The sequence below is a fragment of the Benincasa hispida genome, chromosome 9, assembly GCF_009727055.1.
Source record: "Benincasa hispida cultivar B227 chromosome 9, ASM972705v1, whole genome shotgun sequence".
In the NCBI taxonomy this organism is placed as follows: Eukaryota; Viridiplantae; Streptophyta; class Magnoliopsida; order Cucurbitales; family Cucurbitaceae; genus Benincasa; species Benincasa hispida.
Genome location: NC_052357.1, coordinates 49499371 through 49517826, shown reverse-complemented (window position 1 = coordinate 49517826; position 18456 = coordinate 49499371). Strand labels below are relative to the sequence as shown.

Here is an 18456-nt window from a genome sequence, read left to right as displayed (position 1 = left end):
GAAAGTAACCAACAAAAAATAATAAATTGAACTATGAGTAACCAACAAAAGCATACTTTTATTAGTGGAGAAAGACAGTGGAATATGAAACGTGAAAAAGACAGTGGAAATATAGTGGAGAAAGACAGTAGGAATATAAAACGTATGAGTGGAAAGTAATCTATAAATAGAAGAGGAGAAAAAATATAAAACGTATGAGTGGAAAGTAATCTATAAATAGAAGAGGGAGAAAGAATATAAAAACGTATGAGTGGAAAGTAATCTATAAATAGAAGAGGGAGAAAGAATATAAAACGTATGAGTGGAAAGTAATCTATAAATAGAAGAGGGAGAAAGAAGTGGTTGTTGGAGAGAGGTGGGTGCATTTATTAAAGAGTGAAATTAATTTAACCTCATTAATTAAACATTGAAAATTAATTTGAGTGTTAATTGAAAGTAAGTAGCAGCCATGATGGTAGTAAAGTCAAGTAAATACAAATGTAAAGTCAAGTAAATAGAAATAACACATTTCCATTAAAAAAAAAAAATGAGGATCTCGCTAATGAGGATCTTCATGAGCGAGATCCTCATCACAAATTTAGCGAAATTCAGCCCACATTTCTAGCGAGATTTTCTTCTAGAGCGAGATCCTCATCACAAATTTAGCGAGATTCAGCCTACATTTCTAGCGAGATTTCCTTCCAGAGCTAGATCCTCATCACAAATTAGCGAGATTCAGCCTACATTTCTAACGAGATTTCCTTCCAGAGCGAGATACCTCATCACAAAATTAGCAAGAATTCAGCCCACATTTCTAACGAGATTTCCTTCTAGAGCGAGATCCTCATCAAAAAAATTAGCGAGATTTACTTCTAAAGGGAGATACTCATCACAAAATTAGCGAGATTCAGCCCACATTTCTAGTGAAATTTCCTTCTAGAGCGAGATCCTCATCACAAAATTAGCGAGATTCAGCCCATATTTCTAGCGAGATTTCCTTCCAAACAAGATCCTCATCATAAAATTAGCGAATTCAGCCCACATTTCTAGCAAGATTTCCTTCTTAAGCGAGATCATCATCATAAAATTAGCGAGATTTACATCTAGAGCGAGATCCTTCATCACAAATTAGCGAGATTCAGCCCACAATTTCTAGCGAAGAATTTCCTTCTAGAGGAGATCCTCATCACAAAATTAGCAAGATTAGCCCACATTTCTAGCGAGATTTCCTTCTAGAGTGAGATCCTCATCACAAAATTAGCAAGATTCAGCCCAATTTCTAGCGAGAATTTCCTTCTAGAGCGAGATCCTCATCATAAAATTAGTGAGATTCAGCCCACATTTCTAGCGAGATTTCCTTCTAAACGAGATCCTTATCACAAAATTAGCGAGATTCAGCCCATATTTCTAGCGAGAATTTCCTTCTAGAGCGAGATCCTCATCACAAAATTAGCGAGATTCAGCCCACATTTCTAGCGAGATTTCCTCCTAGAACGAAATTTTCATCAAAAAATTAGCGAGATTTACTTCTAGAGGGAGATACTCATCACAAAATTAGCGAGATTCAGCCCACATTTTTTAGTGAGATTTCCTTCTAGAGCGAGATCCTCATCCAAAATTAGCGAGATTCAGCCTACATTCATACAAATTTCTTCATAGCAACCTCATCAAAATTAGCGAGAATCAGCCCACATTTCTAGCGAGATTTCTCTTCCATAGCGAGATCCTCATCATAAAAATTAGCGAGATTCAGCCCACATTTCTAGCGAGATTTTCTTCTAGAGCGAGATCTCTCATCATTAAATTAGCGAGATTTACTTCTAGAGCGAGATACTCATCACAAAATTAGCGAGATTCAGCCCACATTTCTAGCGAGATTTTCTTCTTAGAGCGGGATCCTCATCAAAAATTAGCGAGATTCAGTCACATTTCTAGCGAGATTTCTTTCTAGAGCGAGATCCTCATCACCAAAACTTAGTTGAATTCACTTGTCCAGGGTTGAAGTTTCGACTTATGTACAACTCTTTATACATATTGTTTCCAAGTTTTTCTTTGTTTGTCGAGTTATGTATGTCGAAACTTCAACCTACGACAACCCTAATATACATATTGTTTCCAAGTTTTTCTTTATCTGTCGAGTTCTCAACGTTCGACCTTACATCAATCCAATCCTCAACCCTCGACTTCTAGCAAAACAACAATATTTCTCTAATATTAAAGGTCTAATATTTCTCTAATATAATAAGTTTTGAAAACAACCATATTAATATAAAAGTCTTAGTTTTGAGGGATAAAAAATGAGAGTTTTGAGTGGGTAAAAAAAGATTTTAATAACTCATAGGTTTTCTTTATGGGCTTAACAAATATGGGTAATAAATACCCACCCAACTCAACTCAACTCATATCTATTTATCAAACACCCCCTAATATGTTCGTATGCCCGTTGTACTATATTCACTTTGACAATAGTGATTCTTGATTGATATATTATAATGGAAATTATTTATTTTCAATTTTTCTTTGAGTAATTTATTTTCAAAATTAAAAATAAAATACATTAAATGTGATAGTGGCAGTGCCGGCGCGAATAAAAGTAACTCATCTTAACCACAAAAATTAATGATAGTTGGTCCTCAATTTGTAAAACAAAACTTAAAAGAGGGGGAATGATAATATTAATTTATCACTTATTTAAATATATAGCTCCATTTGGTCCAATTAAAATCTTTAAATTAAAAATAACTCAAGGATAAAAGGTAAAAGTTTTCTTCAAAATTTTCAGGAGTAATACTAAGGTTTAAAATGTTAATTTCAGTAAAGATGTGGAGGTATCAATTTTATGTAACTATCGATAATGTCGATGAAGATTTGTGACTAAATTATAAGAATAAAATAACTAATAAATATATATTTATATTTTTAAATAAGTTAATAAAAATGCTTATGAGATATATATATAGAACTTTGATTCACCCTCTTAGCGTAACGTTGATGTAGATGACAACAAAAATTTAGGACATGTTTGGTAAGCAACACATTTTTAGTTTTATGTTTTTTAGATTTACTAAATTCAATGAATAAGTGTTTAGTAGACCGTTTGAATTCAGTTTTTGAAAACCGTTTTCAGATTTTGTGATCGAAATAGTGCAACTTCTAAAAACAATAATTTTGTGGTTTTAGTATATCTAGATTTTGAATTGGATATTTTAAGATGCAGAAGTATACTAAAAAAAGATAAAAATATTAAGAAATATAGTATTTAATAGTATAAACTCAATTATTTTTGTTAAATTAAAATATGAATATATTATATATTGTATGGTATTACAAAATAATAATTAATAATTTTATAACATAAAACAAGTTCATATGAATTTATTAGTAATAGTTTATATTTAACCTAATATTTAGCGAGTAATTATAATTAATCTTATGGTTTATAAATATATTATCGAATACATTTTGAAAAATTGTTTAAATTGTAATTTAAATTCTGAATTTGCTACCAAATACATATTTGAAAACATGAAATACAACTATGTTTTCATTAAATCTCTTATTTTCAAATTTCTGTTTTCAAATTATCTATCAAACAGACACTTAATAACCTTATTTTGACTTAGGGTAAGAAATTAAGATATTAAAAAAATAAAAGATATACTTGGGTGTTCCTTGAGCTACACCTATCTTGTGTAGCGCAGACAATTATTCAATAAAAAATTACCACGTGATAATTTTTTTATTTTTTTTAAAAAAATTATTTATTTGTATAAAAAGAAAAAATATGGGATTAGGATTTACATGTAACTTAGACTGCACCTAATCACTTTTATTTGAGAAATCTTAAAGGCTAAGAATAAAAATGGCTTTTTCTCTTTTCCCAAGATCCATACATCTCACAAACAACAAAGGCTTTTGTCCAGTATCTAATTTCCATTCTTAATTTACATTTGACTTCCAACATTATTACTTTACTTTTTCTTTAACACAATGTCACTTAGCTCTATATATTTCAACACCTCTCCCTAATAAAATAACTTATCTATTTTTTTTTCTTTTTTTTTTCTCCCTTTTCGAGTACAATTGTACAATAAATTAATATATAGCAAGAAAGATCGTACTAATTTGTACTAAGGCATATACTACCTACACGGACGAAGAGAACTGCTAAGCATTTAATTTACATTAATGTGATATTTATCGAAATGAGTTTTGATGATATAGTTAAGAGTCACGTGATATCGAAAAAAATGATAAAAATTGATACGGAAGAAATGGTATAACTCATTTGAGATTTGGTTAATTTAATTTAATGTATGAATATACGTGCATGTGCAACCTTAGACTATCTGAATCAACTAGCTCCTATAAGTGGGACTACATGTTACACATTCAGCAAAAGTGTTACACTTAAATGAACGACTCACACATGATCAAACTGATTTTATAATTGGCCGAAATTGTCGTAATTTTCTAAAATAGTTAATGGAAATTATACTTTTAGAAAATGTAAAAAATGTTTGAAAATTTTCAACTTTAAACTTTAAAAAATAATAAGAAAATAAAATAAGAAAGAGAAGGAAGTTAAGGTGCTTTTGAAAATGAATACGAAAATGTTGTGCTTTAACAATAACTAAAATAAATAAAGTATCAAAAGTAGCATAATTTTGCGTTGAATTTATCATTTTCTATGTTTGAAATGTTATATACTTTCAATTTAAATTTATACTTTAGTGGCTCTAAATTATGTTTTTAGTAATTAAGAGGTAGTTGTACTGCTTTTTGATAGAGAATTATTTATTTATTTATTTTTTTTTTTTTTGAACAAGAGAGAGAATTGAATTATAAATCAACAAAATCGAATTTATTCTATTAAAATGATAACATTTCACATTTTTAAAAAGTAGCTTAAAGGAATTCATTTTCATTTGTAATCAATTTTTCTCCAGTGAAGATTCTTTTATAATTCACTCTTGACACTCTCAAAATCAATCTCAACTTTAGTTAACTTAACAGAGTAAAGTATGTTATGTCCTTGTGTCCAAACCGTTGCCACGAGTGAAGAGTGGAGTGTGCTTCAAGAAAGTACGAGATATCACTACAATTTGCATATAATTTGTTCAAAAAGTTATTTTCTTTTTTTTTTTTTCCTTTTTTTTTTTTTGAAAAAAGGTACTAATTTACCTGTATTATATATGCACTTTTCAAAAAAAATAAAAATAAAAGGAAAAAACTGTATTGTATAGCCATTAAGATTACATGTGGAATACATCCATGAATACACAAACGGCTCTCCTTTGGAGTTTTACTTGGAGGGAATTGCAATTCCAAAAGCTGAAGTTATTCAATTCAAACAAAGACACCTATTTGGTTCAACTTTATTTCATCTTTTAGAACACTCCCCTCCCTCTCTTTCCCCAATACCAATAAACAGCTCATTGGTCCCACACCCTTTATCAAAAGCTTCTTTAGTTCCCTTTTTTTTTCTTTTTTTTTTACTTGAATCACCTAATAATTCATATAAACAATTTTGTAAAGATATCAACTTTCATCTTCATCCTTGATTCTGAGGATTCTCATTCAGCCTTGCTCAGATGCCTCCTCTATATCCTCCTCCTCCACCACCACCACCAACACCAACTTTCATAACTCCATCAGCAAGTTCGCCATCCAACACTGCTGCTGAACCAACGACTACACCATCCCCCGCCTCGGCAGTAGTTGCTCAAGCATCTACTACTCCTGCTTCATCTTCAAGAGATGCAGAGCTGGCTTCCTTGGATCAAATAATTGTACAAAATCGAGCTACAAAACCACACACGCCGCTGCTGAATACAAATCATACAGACTCGAGTAAGTACAGAAAACCACAATTACTACAGCAAGCTCGGCCACGCCAAACGAATCCAATTATATGGTGTTTTGCATTCCTGTGTTTACTTTTTAGTCTTCTTCTCATCTTCCTTGGAATTGCAACTTTGATCATTTTCCTGGTTGTTAGACCAAGAAATCCTTTGTTTGACATACCAAATGCAAGCCTCAGCACCATCTACTTTGATGCACCTGAATATCTCAATGGAGACTTCACCGTTCTCATAAATTTCACCAACCCGAACCATAGAGTCGATCTGAGGTACGAGAATGCTGACATAGAGCTGTTTTTTGGGGATAGACTCATAGCAACTCAAGCAATCCAACCTTTCAGTCAAAGAAAAAAGGAAGTCAGGTTACAACCTGTTCACTTGATATCCAGTCTAGTTTTCTTGCCACAAAATTTCGGGTTGGTACTTCGACGACAGGTACAGAACAACAAAGTTGTCTATAACATCAGAGGAACTTTTAGGGTCAAAGCTTCACTGGGTATTATTCATTACTCTTACTGGTTGCACAGCCGATGCCAGTTGGTGATGACTAGTCCACCAACTGGTGTTCTAGTTGCTCGGAGTTGCAAGATCAAGAGGTGAAGAAGCAGAAATATATATACACACGACTATATATATTGTACACCTGCTATATTATCTCTGTATGCATTGTCCAAATCACAGTTATGCATATAAGTCTGAACAGATCTGAAATATCAGTTAAACAACATTCATCTTGTTTGACATGGTTTACACCATTTTTTTTTCACTTCTACAATCTGAAACTTAATGCAAGGAAATTATTGGGTCAAAAAGGATTTGTGTGTGAGCTTTTTTGGTGATTCTTCCTTAACAACTAGCATGTGTGAACCGAGGATCAGCCAAAATATAGACTACAGAAACACAACTAATAAAGAAAAATCTTCAGTTTAATAACTCTGCCCAGTTGCTGTAATTCAGCAATATCAATTTGACATTTTAGTTCTTAACAAGTAATAACAATCTCATCTTTGACTCCATTATTCTTTCAAGTTTCATGTCCTAATAGCCCCCATCAATGGCTAAGGGGAAACATGTGTGCCTTATGAGTATCAACCAAATATCCTTCAAGGATTCTCTGCCAATCACTTTTTTCAGTTTTGATAGGAACCACTTTTTTTTTTTTCCGAACTGACATTTTTTTTTTCATACATGTATTTACCTTTATAACTATGGATTTTTAAACCAGCTTACTGCTACAGAACATCGTCCCATTCTACCACATTTGCTGCTGGGAATCTCATAAAATTATTATATACCCTATGGCTTTACTATGATTCTGAACCCCAGAACTTAAAAGCGTCTAAATTTACAGCTTTTTTGTTGTTCCCTTGTCTGTTAATCTATTCCACTATACCATCTATTATCAATTAATCCAATCAAAGACTTCATTATTAAGCATGTCCTCTAATGAATATTTAATTAGGAAAACCATACATGAAATACAAAGTTTAGATAATTTTCTGATTACAGGGAATATGACATCCTGGTCATTCTATCTTCGAACTTTGAGTGCGCCAATACCAAATAGGAAGATAGACTGACTTAAAAGCAAGCTAGCCGATAGAAGGCAATAAATTTCCATTTAAAATAATGCACTCAAGGAAATTCAGACCATCCTGAGTGTCCCAAGAAGTTGTTGATTCATGGAACTCATGCATCAAATTTAGGAAAACCCATCAAATCACATACGTCACACTCCTAGTGATCATGTTTTAAAATTTATCGAGGCTTATATCTTGAGGCTCACTCTAACTTTTATCCTCGAGGCTTGCACCTTCTTTGGACTGTAAGAGGCTTATGCCACTCATAGGAGAGGATAATGCCTCTATGAAAACACATTGAGGCTTAAAAACCTCTACACCTCATATAATAATTAGGAACATAGTATTACTATTAATTTATCCCATTCATAAAAAATCTAAAGGTTTGAGTTGTAATTTGAACTATTACTACAAAGTGGCAATTGACAAGGGTGAACTTTGTTTATAATATAACTATTATGTTTAGCAATACTTGATAAATAAAAATTTAGGATCTGTGTAATGTTTTAATAAAAATTGAGGCTTATGTCTCATATCATCTCAAGGCTTGTGCCTCACCTCTTCAAGGGAAAAAGTCTCAAGGTCACCTTTAGACTTTTAAAACATTGCTCGTGATTGAACTTTGGTGTGAAAAAAATGGACTCCCTCACCCTCCAAAAGTCATATGTACAATATAACTTTGTTCAGCATTAGAAAACACCCGCTGGATGGAGAGTGCATCACAAGATATAGCTCAATCTTAAAATCAAAAGCATTTTTTCAGGATAAAGGAAGGGATGGAAATATAAGAAACACAATCTCAACTCTAGGCTTAAAGAGAACCTGGAAGAAGATACTATGCTCTAAAAACCTAGTAAAATCCCCAAATCTAAACTAAGGTATTTACCTCACAAGAAAATAAAGAGACACTGAGAACTCCCATTGAAAGATCAATGGATCTTTTTCTTTTTTTTGGATATAGAAACAGCTTCTTTGATTGATGAAATGATGGAGTATAAACTCCAGCACCTATTGGCAATTACAACAAAGCTCCCCAAACAGAGATTCAATAAGATAAGCTATCAACTGATCTTAATGAATTCTTTTTAAACAAGGCACAAATTTATTTGAAAAGTAAAACAAGGCACAAAGTGAAACCTGACGTGGCTGAGAGAGCCAAAATTGATAGATAATTACTGAAGAGATTTCAAATTGAGTTTTAATGTCGTTTCTAGTTATTGGATGGGCTTGATTATAATATATATATATATATATATATATTAAAAGGAAACATGACATTCCATTGAATAAATTAAATGAGGCTAATGCTCAAAATACAAGGAAACAAAACAAAACAAGAACTTGCCAAGTATGCTTGTAGTAATACATATATCAATACAAGATAATTAAACTGGATAAATAAAAACAATCCCGGTTAAGCATAAGACATAGAAAATTCTGCAAATAGATTGGAGAACACACCAAAAAGATGAAGCCTTAACTCTGGCAACTTCAAATTGAACGAGGTAAGGCCGATGCTTGTCTTGAAACAACATTGGAACCTTGGAAAAGCAGCACTCAAAGAAAAGATATTGAATCCCTTCAATAACCACCAATCAAACATTGTAAAATGATCAACAAACAGTGATATGGAAGCTTCCACAAGCCTTAATAGAGAAGAATATCCTTCGGATAAGAGGCAACCAAAAGCTTGAAGAAAGAAATAATGGAAAACAATCTTGAAGGCTATCAAACTCCAGCTGCACAGAACAAGGCGAAAAACCACTTTGTACCCTCTTACAAAATCAATAGAAGTTGAAACACCATCTCTTCATATCCTTCAGAAACCAACTAAAAAGAGAGAAAATGCAACAAAAAGCAGCTGCCGACGTCAAGCAGAAACAAAAGAAGGGAATCGACTTGCCAAGGATGCTTTTTGCCATTTTGCACCAAAATGAGTCTTCTTTAAAGAAAATCTCCAGAAAATCGCCAAAATAATAATTCCAACTCAACAAAACCAAGGCCTTCACAATTAACCAAAATCTTGAACTTGCTACCAAAATGCTCGCTATAGTCAGAATAAGACTTCCACCACAAGACTTCACGTGGACAATGATATATTGTAACATTGTTGAGAATGAAATTAGATTTTCCCCCCAATTTTGTACTAGTCTGTCTATTTTAGTACAGATCACTCTAACCAAATATCGTAATCCATCAATTCATCAAAATCAATCTACTATGCCCAACCTTAAGAAGCTTCACTAGACTGAGAAGAAACTCCAAATTCAATGGCTAGAAATTAGAATGGCCCATAAACTTAAGAGTTTGATACAGTTTGATAGGAAACGCATAAGATACTTTACCAGACTTCGTAAACAAGTATATACGAGCTTGGAGATGGTAAGAAAAAAACCAACCTAAATTTCAAGACAGTTTAGCAGAAGTTGTTAATCAAACCCACACAACCACGGAGGAATACATTATATTCGTTTTATACCTATGAAATGAGTCGATCACAAATTTCATTTGTAAATTATGCGTTTTGTTCTTCATATTAAAAAAGGCCCTCAGACCTTTGTCTTTCTTTTTCTATCAGAGAACAAGAATTGTTTACAGCTTCATTGACACCAAAACTTGAACATCTAAGGCTAACATTGTGATAATTGTAACATAAATACTCCTCAGAAATCATAGAAGTTCCTAGGCCACAAAATAGAATTCAAAAACAGATAAGATGGAAGGAAAACCTTTTTCAAGTGAGTTATGATGAATGACTTCAAAGTTCATCAGGTGTCTTCGCTGAGATGGATAAGGCGTGCAGTCCACTCTGCAACTCATCTTGCAACAGATTATAAATGAGCCGGTGCCTCTTTACTAAACTTTTCCCTTCAAACTCCTTTGACACAACCTTCAAATTAAAGTGAGTCTCTCCATCGCTACCCTTTACCCCAGCATGCCCTGCATGCTGATAAGAGATATCTTCAACATACAATTCCACTGGACTTAACTCTCTCTCCAATTTCTCCTTAATTCTCTTCCCTCTACTTCCTAATATATCAGAACTGTGATTTTCTTTATCCTCCAACTTCGAATCCTCAACAGATTTCTCAGTATTAGATTCTGCTTCTACTTTTTCAACAGAATCATCTGTTTGTGACGATGAAACCGCACTGCCATTACCTTTTTCTGATTCCACAAGCAACGCAAGCGCCTTCTTCTGCATCAACTTCAACATATTCAAAAACCCATTATTCCTAGAAGGCGTGAGGCTCTGTTGGAGGCCAAGAAGAACAACAAAATCAGGAGAAACCCTTAGAATCTCCTCGACAGGGCGATTTGAAAGACCTTGAACGAGCAGAGCGGCGAGACCCTTGGTTAGAACAGAGTCCGAATCGGCCTCGTACACAACATTTTTATCTGAATCCAAATAAGCTCTGACCCAGACTTGAGAAACACAACCCTCGACCTTGTTGGACTTGTTTTTGAATTGGGGGTCGAGGGGTTTGAGGTTTTTGCCATAGAACATGAGCTGCTCGTACTTAGCCCTCGAATCCTGAACCGATTGAAAGAGCTTGACGATTTCTTGAAGCTTGGGAGGGAGTTGTTCAATGGGTTGCAGGGGCTTGGAGGAGGCGGCAGACGCCGATACGGATAGTGAAGACGGCGATTTGGATGGTAACCTTTGGAAAGAAATCGATCGAAAGAAAGGGAAATTGTGGGAATTAAAGGAGATCAAAGTTTTGGGAATTTGAGAAGCGATAGGGGATTCTGCAGTCAGTAATCGGAACCTACTAGACGACATGGCTTCCAAATTCTTCAAGCTCTTGAGCCACTCATAGACCCTGCGTCGGAGATGGAAGTTTAAATTGGTGGGAAAATAACAGGGAATTTTTAGGTAAATAATCTAAAATTTGATTGGATAAATTAAATCACATAAATTTAATTTAATGTGAATTTCGATATGGAGATTTTAGTAGAATAAAACTTGTTATAAAATTTATTTAAATTAATAATTAAGCCTTTTTTTTTTTTTTTACTATAATGACTTTTTTAAGTTTTCACTGTGTAAAATTGGTGGGAAAATAATAGGAAATTTTTCGTCCTGACTGCCATCCAATGATCAAATCCTGGATTGGACTAATAACGACCGACAATCCCTACTGCGTAGCAAATATTGGGTCTGATACAAAATATTGCATACGTTAAGCTTCCTACAAAATGAAGCATAGGGAATCTGTCTCATCTCCTCAACCTCTTGAGGTGTCTTAGGACATTGATCCTTAGACAAAACGATTCTATGCCTGAAGGGAGACAAACCCCTCTTAGAATCCTGCATCCTATACCTGATCAACATTTGATCGATGTACGATGCCTGAGAAAATGATATCATCATTCCCAATGAGTAGGATACCCCTCTTCTTACGATCCCGAATGATCTGGATCCCTAGAACATATTGTGTCTCACCCAAATCTTTCATTTGGAACTGGGCAACTAACCATTTCTTAATGTCAGTCAGATACCCTATATCATTCCCAATGAGTAGGATATCATCCACATACAATACTAGGAAAGTTACTGAGCTGTTGATGATCTTCTTACAAACACAAAGCTCATCAATGTTCTGATTAAAGCCAAATGATTTGACCGTAGTGTCAAATCTAATGTTCCATGATCTAGATGCTTATTTCAGCCAATAAATGGACATATTAAGCTTGCAAACTCTTTGCTCTTGATCTGGAACTACGAACCCCTTTGGTTGAGTCATATAGATGGTCTCCTCAAGATTACCATTAAGAACGACAATCTTGACGTCCATTTGTCATATCTCATAATCATAAAATGTGGCTATGGACAGGAGTAACCTGATAGACTTGAGCATGAAAACGGGTGAGAAAGTTTCCTCATAGTCAACTCCCTCAGCCTGGGTATAACCCTTTGCCACGAGTCGAACCTTAAAGGTTTGCACTTTTCCATCTACACCTCTCTTTCGCTTATAAATCCACTTACACCCTATAGGTCTTACCCTATCAAGCGGATCCACAAGCTCCCAGATGTTATTGAAGTACATAGACTCCATCTCCTGGTTCATGGTTTTAATCCATTCATCTTTGTCAACATCCTCCATTGCTTTCTTAAAAGACAACAGACCCTCGACCCTATCATTAGAAATGACATTTAGGGCTTCAGTCAAACCCATGTAGTGATCCGGTGGGTTCATAACCTCCCACTACGTCGAGGCAGTCTCCTCTTGAGCTGGTTGACGAGATGTACCGACATCAATAACTCTTGTTGATCTTCGGTCTGTTTAACATTTCTTGTTGAACCCTCAGTAGTCTCAGTCTCACTAGAAATCTCATGTAAAACAAGCTTACTTCGTGGCTTATGATCCCTCATGTGGTCTTCTTCTAAGAAGATAGCATTTGTAGAAACAAATACTTTGTTCTAATTCGAATCATAGAAGTATCCACCCTTCGTTTTCTTGAGGTAGCCTACAAAGAGGAAAACTTTCAAACGCGGTTCTAACTTCTTCGAGTTAGTCACAAGGACATGGGTCGAACACCCCCAAATCTTGAAGTGGCGTAAACTACCTTTACAGCCTCTCCACAACTCAAAACGTGTTTCAGAAACACTTTTCGAGGGAACGTTGTTCAGAATATAGCATGCAGTCTCCAACGCAAAACCCCAAAACGAGTCTGGAAGATGAGCATTACTAACCATAGACCAAACCATATTCAATAAGGTTCTATTTCTCCTTTTCGATACACCATTCTGCTTAGGTGTACCTGGGGTCGAGAGTTAAGACACAATCCCATATTCTATCATATAGTTCTGGAATTGGAGGTCCATATACTCTACGCCACGATCAGATCGTAGTGTTTTTATCTTCTTACCTAACAAGTTTTCAACTTCAGCTTTATACTCTTTGAACTTGTCAAGGGCTTCAGACTTACGTTGCATTAGGTAGAAATACTCGTACCATGAATAATCATCTACGAAAGAGATTAAATATTCATGCCCACCTCGAGTCCTAACATTCATCGAACCACAAAGGTCAGAATGTACAAGCTCTAAGGCTTCCTTGGCTCTATAATCTTTTCCAGTAAAAGGTTGTTTGGTTATCTTGCCTTCGAGGCATGATTCATAATCCGGCAAGGAGTTTTCTTCTAAACTCATTAGAAGTCCACTTTTCACCAACTGTTCAATCCTATTGAGGTTGATGTGACCTAACCTTAGATGCTAAGGATGGGTGTTTTCCTTAAGAGAAACCTTTGGTCTTTTAGTTGTAGTCATCATACTGAACATTTCAGTATTAAACAAGGCTTTTATTACTAACGATCTTAGTACATATAAGTTATTTTCCATCAAACAAAAACTAATCTCCATTTAATTCTTGAAAATAAACACTTTATTCTTAGAAAAGAAAATGGTATAACCTTGTTCAATGAGACAAGAAACTGAGATTAATTTCCTTTTAATATGAAGAACTACGAAAACATTATCCAGTAACAGATACCATTTCTTGTCCAAAAATAACTTCAGTCTACCTATAGCAATAGCTGAAACAACCTCACCAGTATCGACTCGTAGAGTCATCTCTCCCTGTGGCAACGTTTGCCAGGAACTGAATCCTTGGTAAAAGAAACTGATATGGTTGGTAGCACCCGAATCAAGGATCGAGGCAGAATCATCTTTCTCTACCAAACACGTCTCCAAGACCAATAAATCAGATTTACTATCTTTAGACATCCTTCTCTTTTGGAGAGTAGTGGGATCAGTATCAGAACCTAAATAAGCTCTAAGTTCCATATCAAAGAACACTTTTCTTCTATGAACCTCAACAGAGATAGCAACAATAGCTTTATCTTCCTGGAGTTTAACTTGGGAACTGACACTACTGGTTCTGTCATCCATTCCTTTGTGCTCGAAAAGTAAGAACTGACATTCAAACAAATCTTGTAACGAGTCCATTATCTTGCGTGCAATGACCATGATCTCAACCCTTTTGGCCAAAACATCAGGTATGTTAGCCAATATGTGAAGTGGGGCCAATGAATTAGTCTTCATCCACAACTCATCATTGCGTACACTTCGCGGTGCATCAAGGGTTGGGACTTGAGGACATTCCTCAACCATGAAAAATTCGAGGTCCTTTACCGCGAAATACATTTTTACAAGACTCTTTCCACTGTATGTAATTGGTCAAATTAAAGGCACTAAGGCTGATTGTGTAACACTAAAGACTATTGTCTAACACGATCACCTAGTGTCGGGCAGAGGTACACGATGGCTTAATGTCTTCCATCTATTGCATAGTGTCATCGTTTAGTGCCCGAGTAGAACTACACAATTGCTTAACACCATCGCATAGCACTTCTTGTCATCGTTTAGTGCCCGAGTAGAACTACACGATTGCTTAACCCCATCGCATAACACTTCTTGTCATCGTTTAGCATCTGCCACAGCCATACGATCGTTTAACACCATTACATAGCACTTCAACACATTGTTCAGCGTCGCAGCTACACGATCGTGTAGTGCCATCGTATAGCACTTCCAACACATCATTCAATTCCCACGCAAAGCCACACGATCGCGTAGTGCTATCGTTTAGCTCCCGCTGGTACATGATCGTCTAGCGTCCAACATCACAACAACCAACGCCTGTAGCTACACGATCGTCTAGCTTTTCCTCATATAATTTAGCGCATGGAGCTAGATGATCATTTAGCATTTAAACCTCAACGACGATTTTTTAGTAGAAGCTAAAAAACTGGAAATGCAGCCTGGCCTTCTTCACTTGTTTCTTCAATTACATCTTAGTTTCAACTCTAATGACTCCAAATAAATTACAGACTCTTGATAACAAATATAAGCTTATGAATCAAGAGCCAATTACAAATTTAATTAAGAAATTAAAGAGAAACAAAATGCCAAATCTCAAAAAACTATATCAGTGCATCAGCTTCATATATCTCATGAAAAACACCCACCACACCAAAATTAAAGCGAATTGAATGCTTATATGATGCTCTGATACCAATTATAAAAGTGTATCAACATGCAGCGGAAGCAACAAGGATCAATAAGCATTCTAATTCATTAATTTTGGCAGAAACTAAAGCATGTTCATCTAATATAAGAGGGTTTGAAGTCATACCTTTGTAGAACTCTTCAAGATCTTGACCCTCAACAGTTGTCTTCTCAAAAACACACTATGAACCACCTCAAGATCTTACCCACTATCCTCTTGGAGCTTTAGAACGAGTTGTGGGACTCAAAAACAACTTGGACCGATGAAAAACAAAGGAGAAGCTCAATGCACCAGTGTGCTTGAAGAACTTTTTCTTCAACCCAAAATTTTCTCTAAAATCTCTTTGAATGCATGCCTCAATTCCACTCCAATCTTCTTTATTTATTGCAGGTGAACATGCAAAGAAGATAACTGCATGGGTTGCCGCTCATGCTTGGACTAATTAAAGATAAGGTAAGTGGTGTTTGTGTGAGCATGTTTAAGATGGCAATGGAAAAAACCATTTTCCATTTGTGTATTTTCTAATTTTTCTATTTTCATCAAATGATTTCAATAAATAAAATTTGATTTTAAAATTGGAAAAATTATTAATTTTAAAAAATTAATTTCACAAATTAATTTTCTAATAAAATTAATAAATAATTATTTAAATAATCATTTAAATAATTCTAATTAATTTAATATAAAATATTAGATTAATTTTTACACAAATCCATCTTCATATATTTAAAACATATTTAAATATAAATTCTCCTATTCCGTTTAATTCTGATTTGAACGTTTCAAATTAACTTATCAAGCAACTCTAATATTTATCCATTTACGAGCTAGTAGGGGGACCTCATGGACCTACAGATCATGGGCTCCAACGATCCAAGATTAATCGGCTAAACTCATTAGACCGAATTAACCCCCTTTCGTTAACTAATAGGTCACTCCACTATAGCCCATAGTTGAACTCCCCTCACTGTAGATATATTATGTCCACTTGATATAACCATAATCAGTAAGTCGATACTTCACAGATTCTTCGTAATCACAGTTGGGTCAAGAGAACCGTTTTACCCCTGTGAATACATCTTGTTCCTTAAGTTTCTACTGACTCTCTAATGAACAATTTTGATTTATAATTCCTATGAATCAAGTCCTTTCTATATCATGAGAAGGTGGGGCTCGATTGTTCAAGACTTGGAATCAGTACTCAACCTATCTGCTAACCCTAAATCGGGTAAGAGTGAATTCCATCTTGCAGGGTTATGTCCCCAGCTATTCATCCGGTCTTATCCCCAAAAGGGAAGGTTTATTGATCAATGTTTTTGGACTACTTTCACCATTTGTAGATCAAAGGATAATTCCGAACAAACAAGAGTTCATAGCTAGCTCAGGATTAAGATCGAGTTAACCTAGGTTACTTAATAATGAAATAGTCAGTTTTAATAGTAAACGGTCGTTATAAAGAAAAGTGACTATTTTCGTGGTCCAGTCTATATGCAAACTCATTGCATAAGATGCCCCCACTCACATGTCTCAACATGAACGATTTGTGGATCACATCATTTGTAGCACTTTACAACTCTTTGTAACAACTACAGAGTGGGCCGTATCCAGTAGTTTTACCAGGATGAGATACTCAATTTCATCTGTATACTTGTTAGACCATTTTGACTATATATTGTTAACTTGATCCTGTTTATGTCACTACATAAAGTTACAGTATTCATACTATAGCCATGGATATGTTTATTGGATTTTGTAATAGAATACATAATCAACAATTTATTATTATTGATAAATAGAATGTTTAACACGAACTGCGAGTTTTAGGATATTCCCAACAAAACCTACAACCTAGCTCTGATACAAATTTAAGGATCTCTATGGGGAGAGAACCTTAAGCGGAAGCGGATCAACCAAATTCTATTTTTCATTGAATACAAATTTTACAGTAAACAAGAAACAAGATATGCATTTAGTTATAAATTACAACATTCTAATTAAAACGTTTTTTGAAACCTCACATTTGAAGACCTTTCTTCACGATTTCCCTCGAAAAGTTCACGAACCCCTTAAAGACTTTCTTCAAGAATAACCTCGAACAAGAACGAACACGATCACAAAAGTTTTCTTGGTATTCTCATGGTGAGAACCTAGGAGTGGTGGACTCTGGCTATTTTGGATTTGAGGGAAAACTTAATGGTAAGGAGGAAAAGAATGAGAGTGTTCTCAAAAACTCAAAAACACACAGAATACTTCTGTTGTTTTTCTCACTATCTCAATCGATTAACTCTTGCCAAGAAGAAGAAGAAACTTTTTCTTTTCTACTTGCCAAAAAGAACCACCAACCACTAACGTGGGTGGAAAGAAAAGAAGGGGAATGAAGTTGTAACTCCCTCCCTTATTATTAAAAAAAATAATTAATATAAATATAAATATAAATATAATAACTAACTTATCATATTATATATATTAAATTATATGTTATATCAAATANTTAATATAAATATAAATATAAATATAATAACTAACTTATCATATTATATATATTAAATTATATGTTATATCAAATATAACATATAACCTATAGTTTTAACATTATATCACATACAATATAAACTATAGTTTTCTTTCTCGTTTATATGGCATTCAATATAAATCATATTTATATTAAATTTAACAACTATGAATCCAATTCATAGAAACTATATTTGTATCTCATTAAAATATTTATTTTCTCTCATTAAGTTATAATGTATCAAATACATTATGATAATTATATCACATATAATTGAAACAACTTAATTAGATCATATATAATTAAATCCCTGGATTAATTTGAACAATTCAAATTAATCCAAAATTTTTTCTCAATTAATCCTATTGAGCTACCAAGGGGACCTCATGGATCTGTAGCTTGAAGCTCCAACAGTACATGAATAATTAGTTAAACTCTTTAATCACATTATTCACCATCCATTAACTGTCAAGCAATCCACTATAGACCGACAGCTGCACTCTTCA

At 34.3% G+C, this 18456-nt stretch overlaps 2 protein-coding genes across 4 annotated transcripts; one reads left to right on the top strand and one right to left on the bottom strand.

Moving 5' to 3' along the window:
- Window positions 1–5210: 5210 nt before the first annotated feature.
- On the top strand, window positions 5211–6655 carry LOC120085632. Its single transcript, XM_039041731.1, has one exon. It carries the CDS (start codon window positions 5574–5576, stop codon window positions 6441–6443), a length of 870 nt encoding a protein of 289 aa, XP_038897659.1. The 5' UTR covers window positions 5211–5573; the 3' UTR covers window positions 6444–6655.
- Window positions 6656–8741: 2086 nt separating this feature from the next.
- On the bottom strand, window positions 8742–11271 carry LOC120085631 (sufE-like protein 1, chloroplastic/mitochondrial). 3 transcript variants are annotated; one of them, XM_039041727.1, is made up of 2 exons: window positions 10153–11271; window positions 8742–9671 (listed from the first exon to the last, which is right to left on the bottom strand). In XM_039041727.1, the coding sequence occupies exon 1, from the start codon at window positions 11205–11207 to the stop codon at window positions 10182–10184; it is 1026 nt and encodes a 341-aa protein (XP_038897655.1). In that variant the 5' UTR covers window positions 11208–11271; the 3' UTR covers window positions 8742–9671; window positions 10153–10181. The 3 variants fall into 3 exon arrangements, with proteins under 3 accessions (XP_038897655.1, XP_038897656.1, XP_038897658.1); XM_039041728.1 differs by having other exon boundaries at window positions 8742–9162; XM_039041730.1 differs by having other exon boundaries at window positions 8742–9002.
- Between the last annotated feature and the right edge of the window lie 7185 nt (window positions 11272–18456).

Bases quoted from the DNA above. Each gene is read 5' to 3' on its own strand.
- LOC120085631 (XM_039041727.1), bottom strand. From the start codon at position 11,207: ATGTCGTCTAGTAGGTTCCGATTACTGACTGCAGAATCCCCTATCGCT.
- LOC120085632 (XM_039041731.1), top strand. From the start codon at position 5,574: ATGCCTCCTCTATATCCTCCTCCTCCACCACCACCACCAACACCAACT.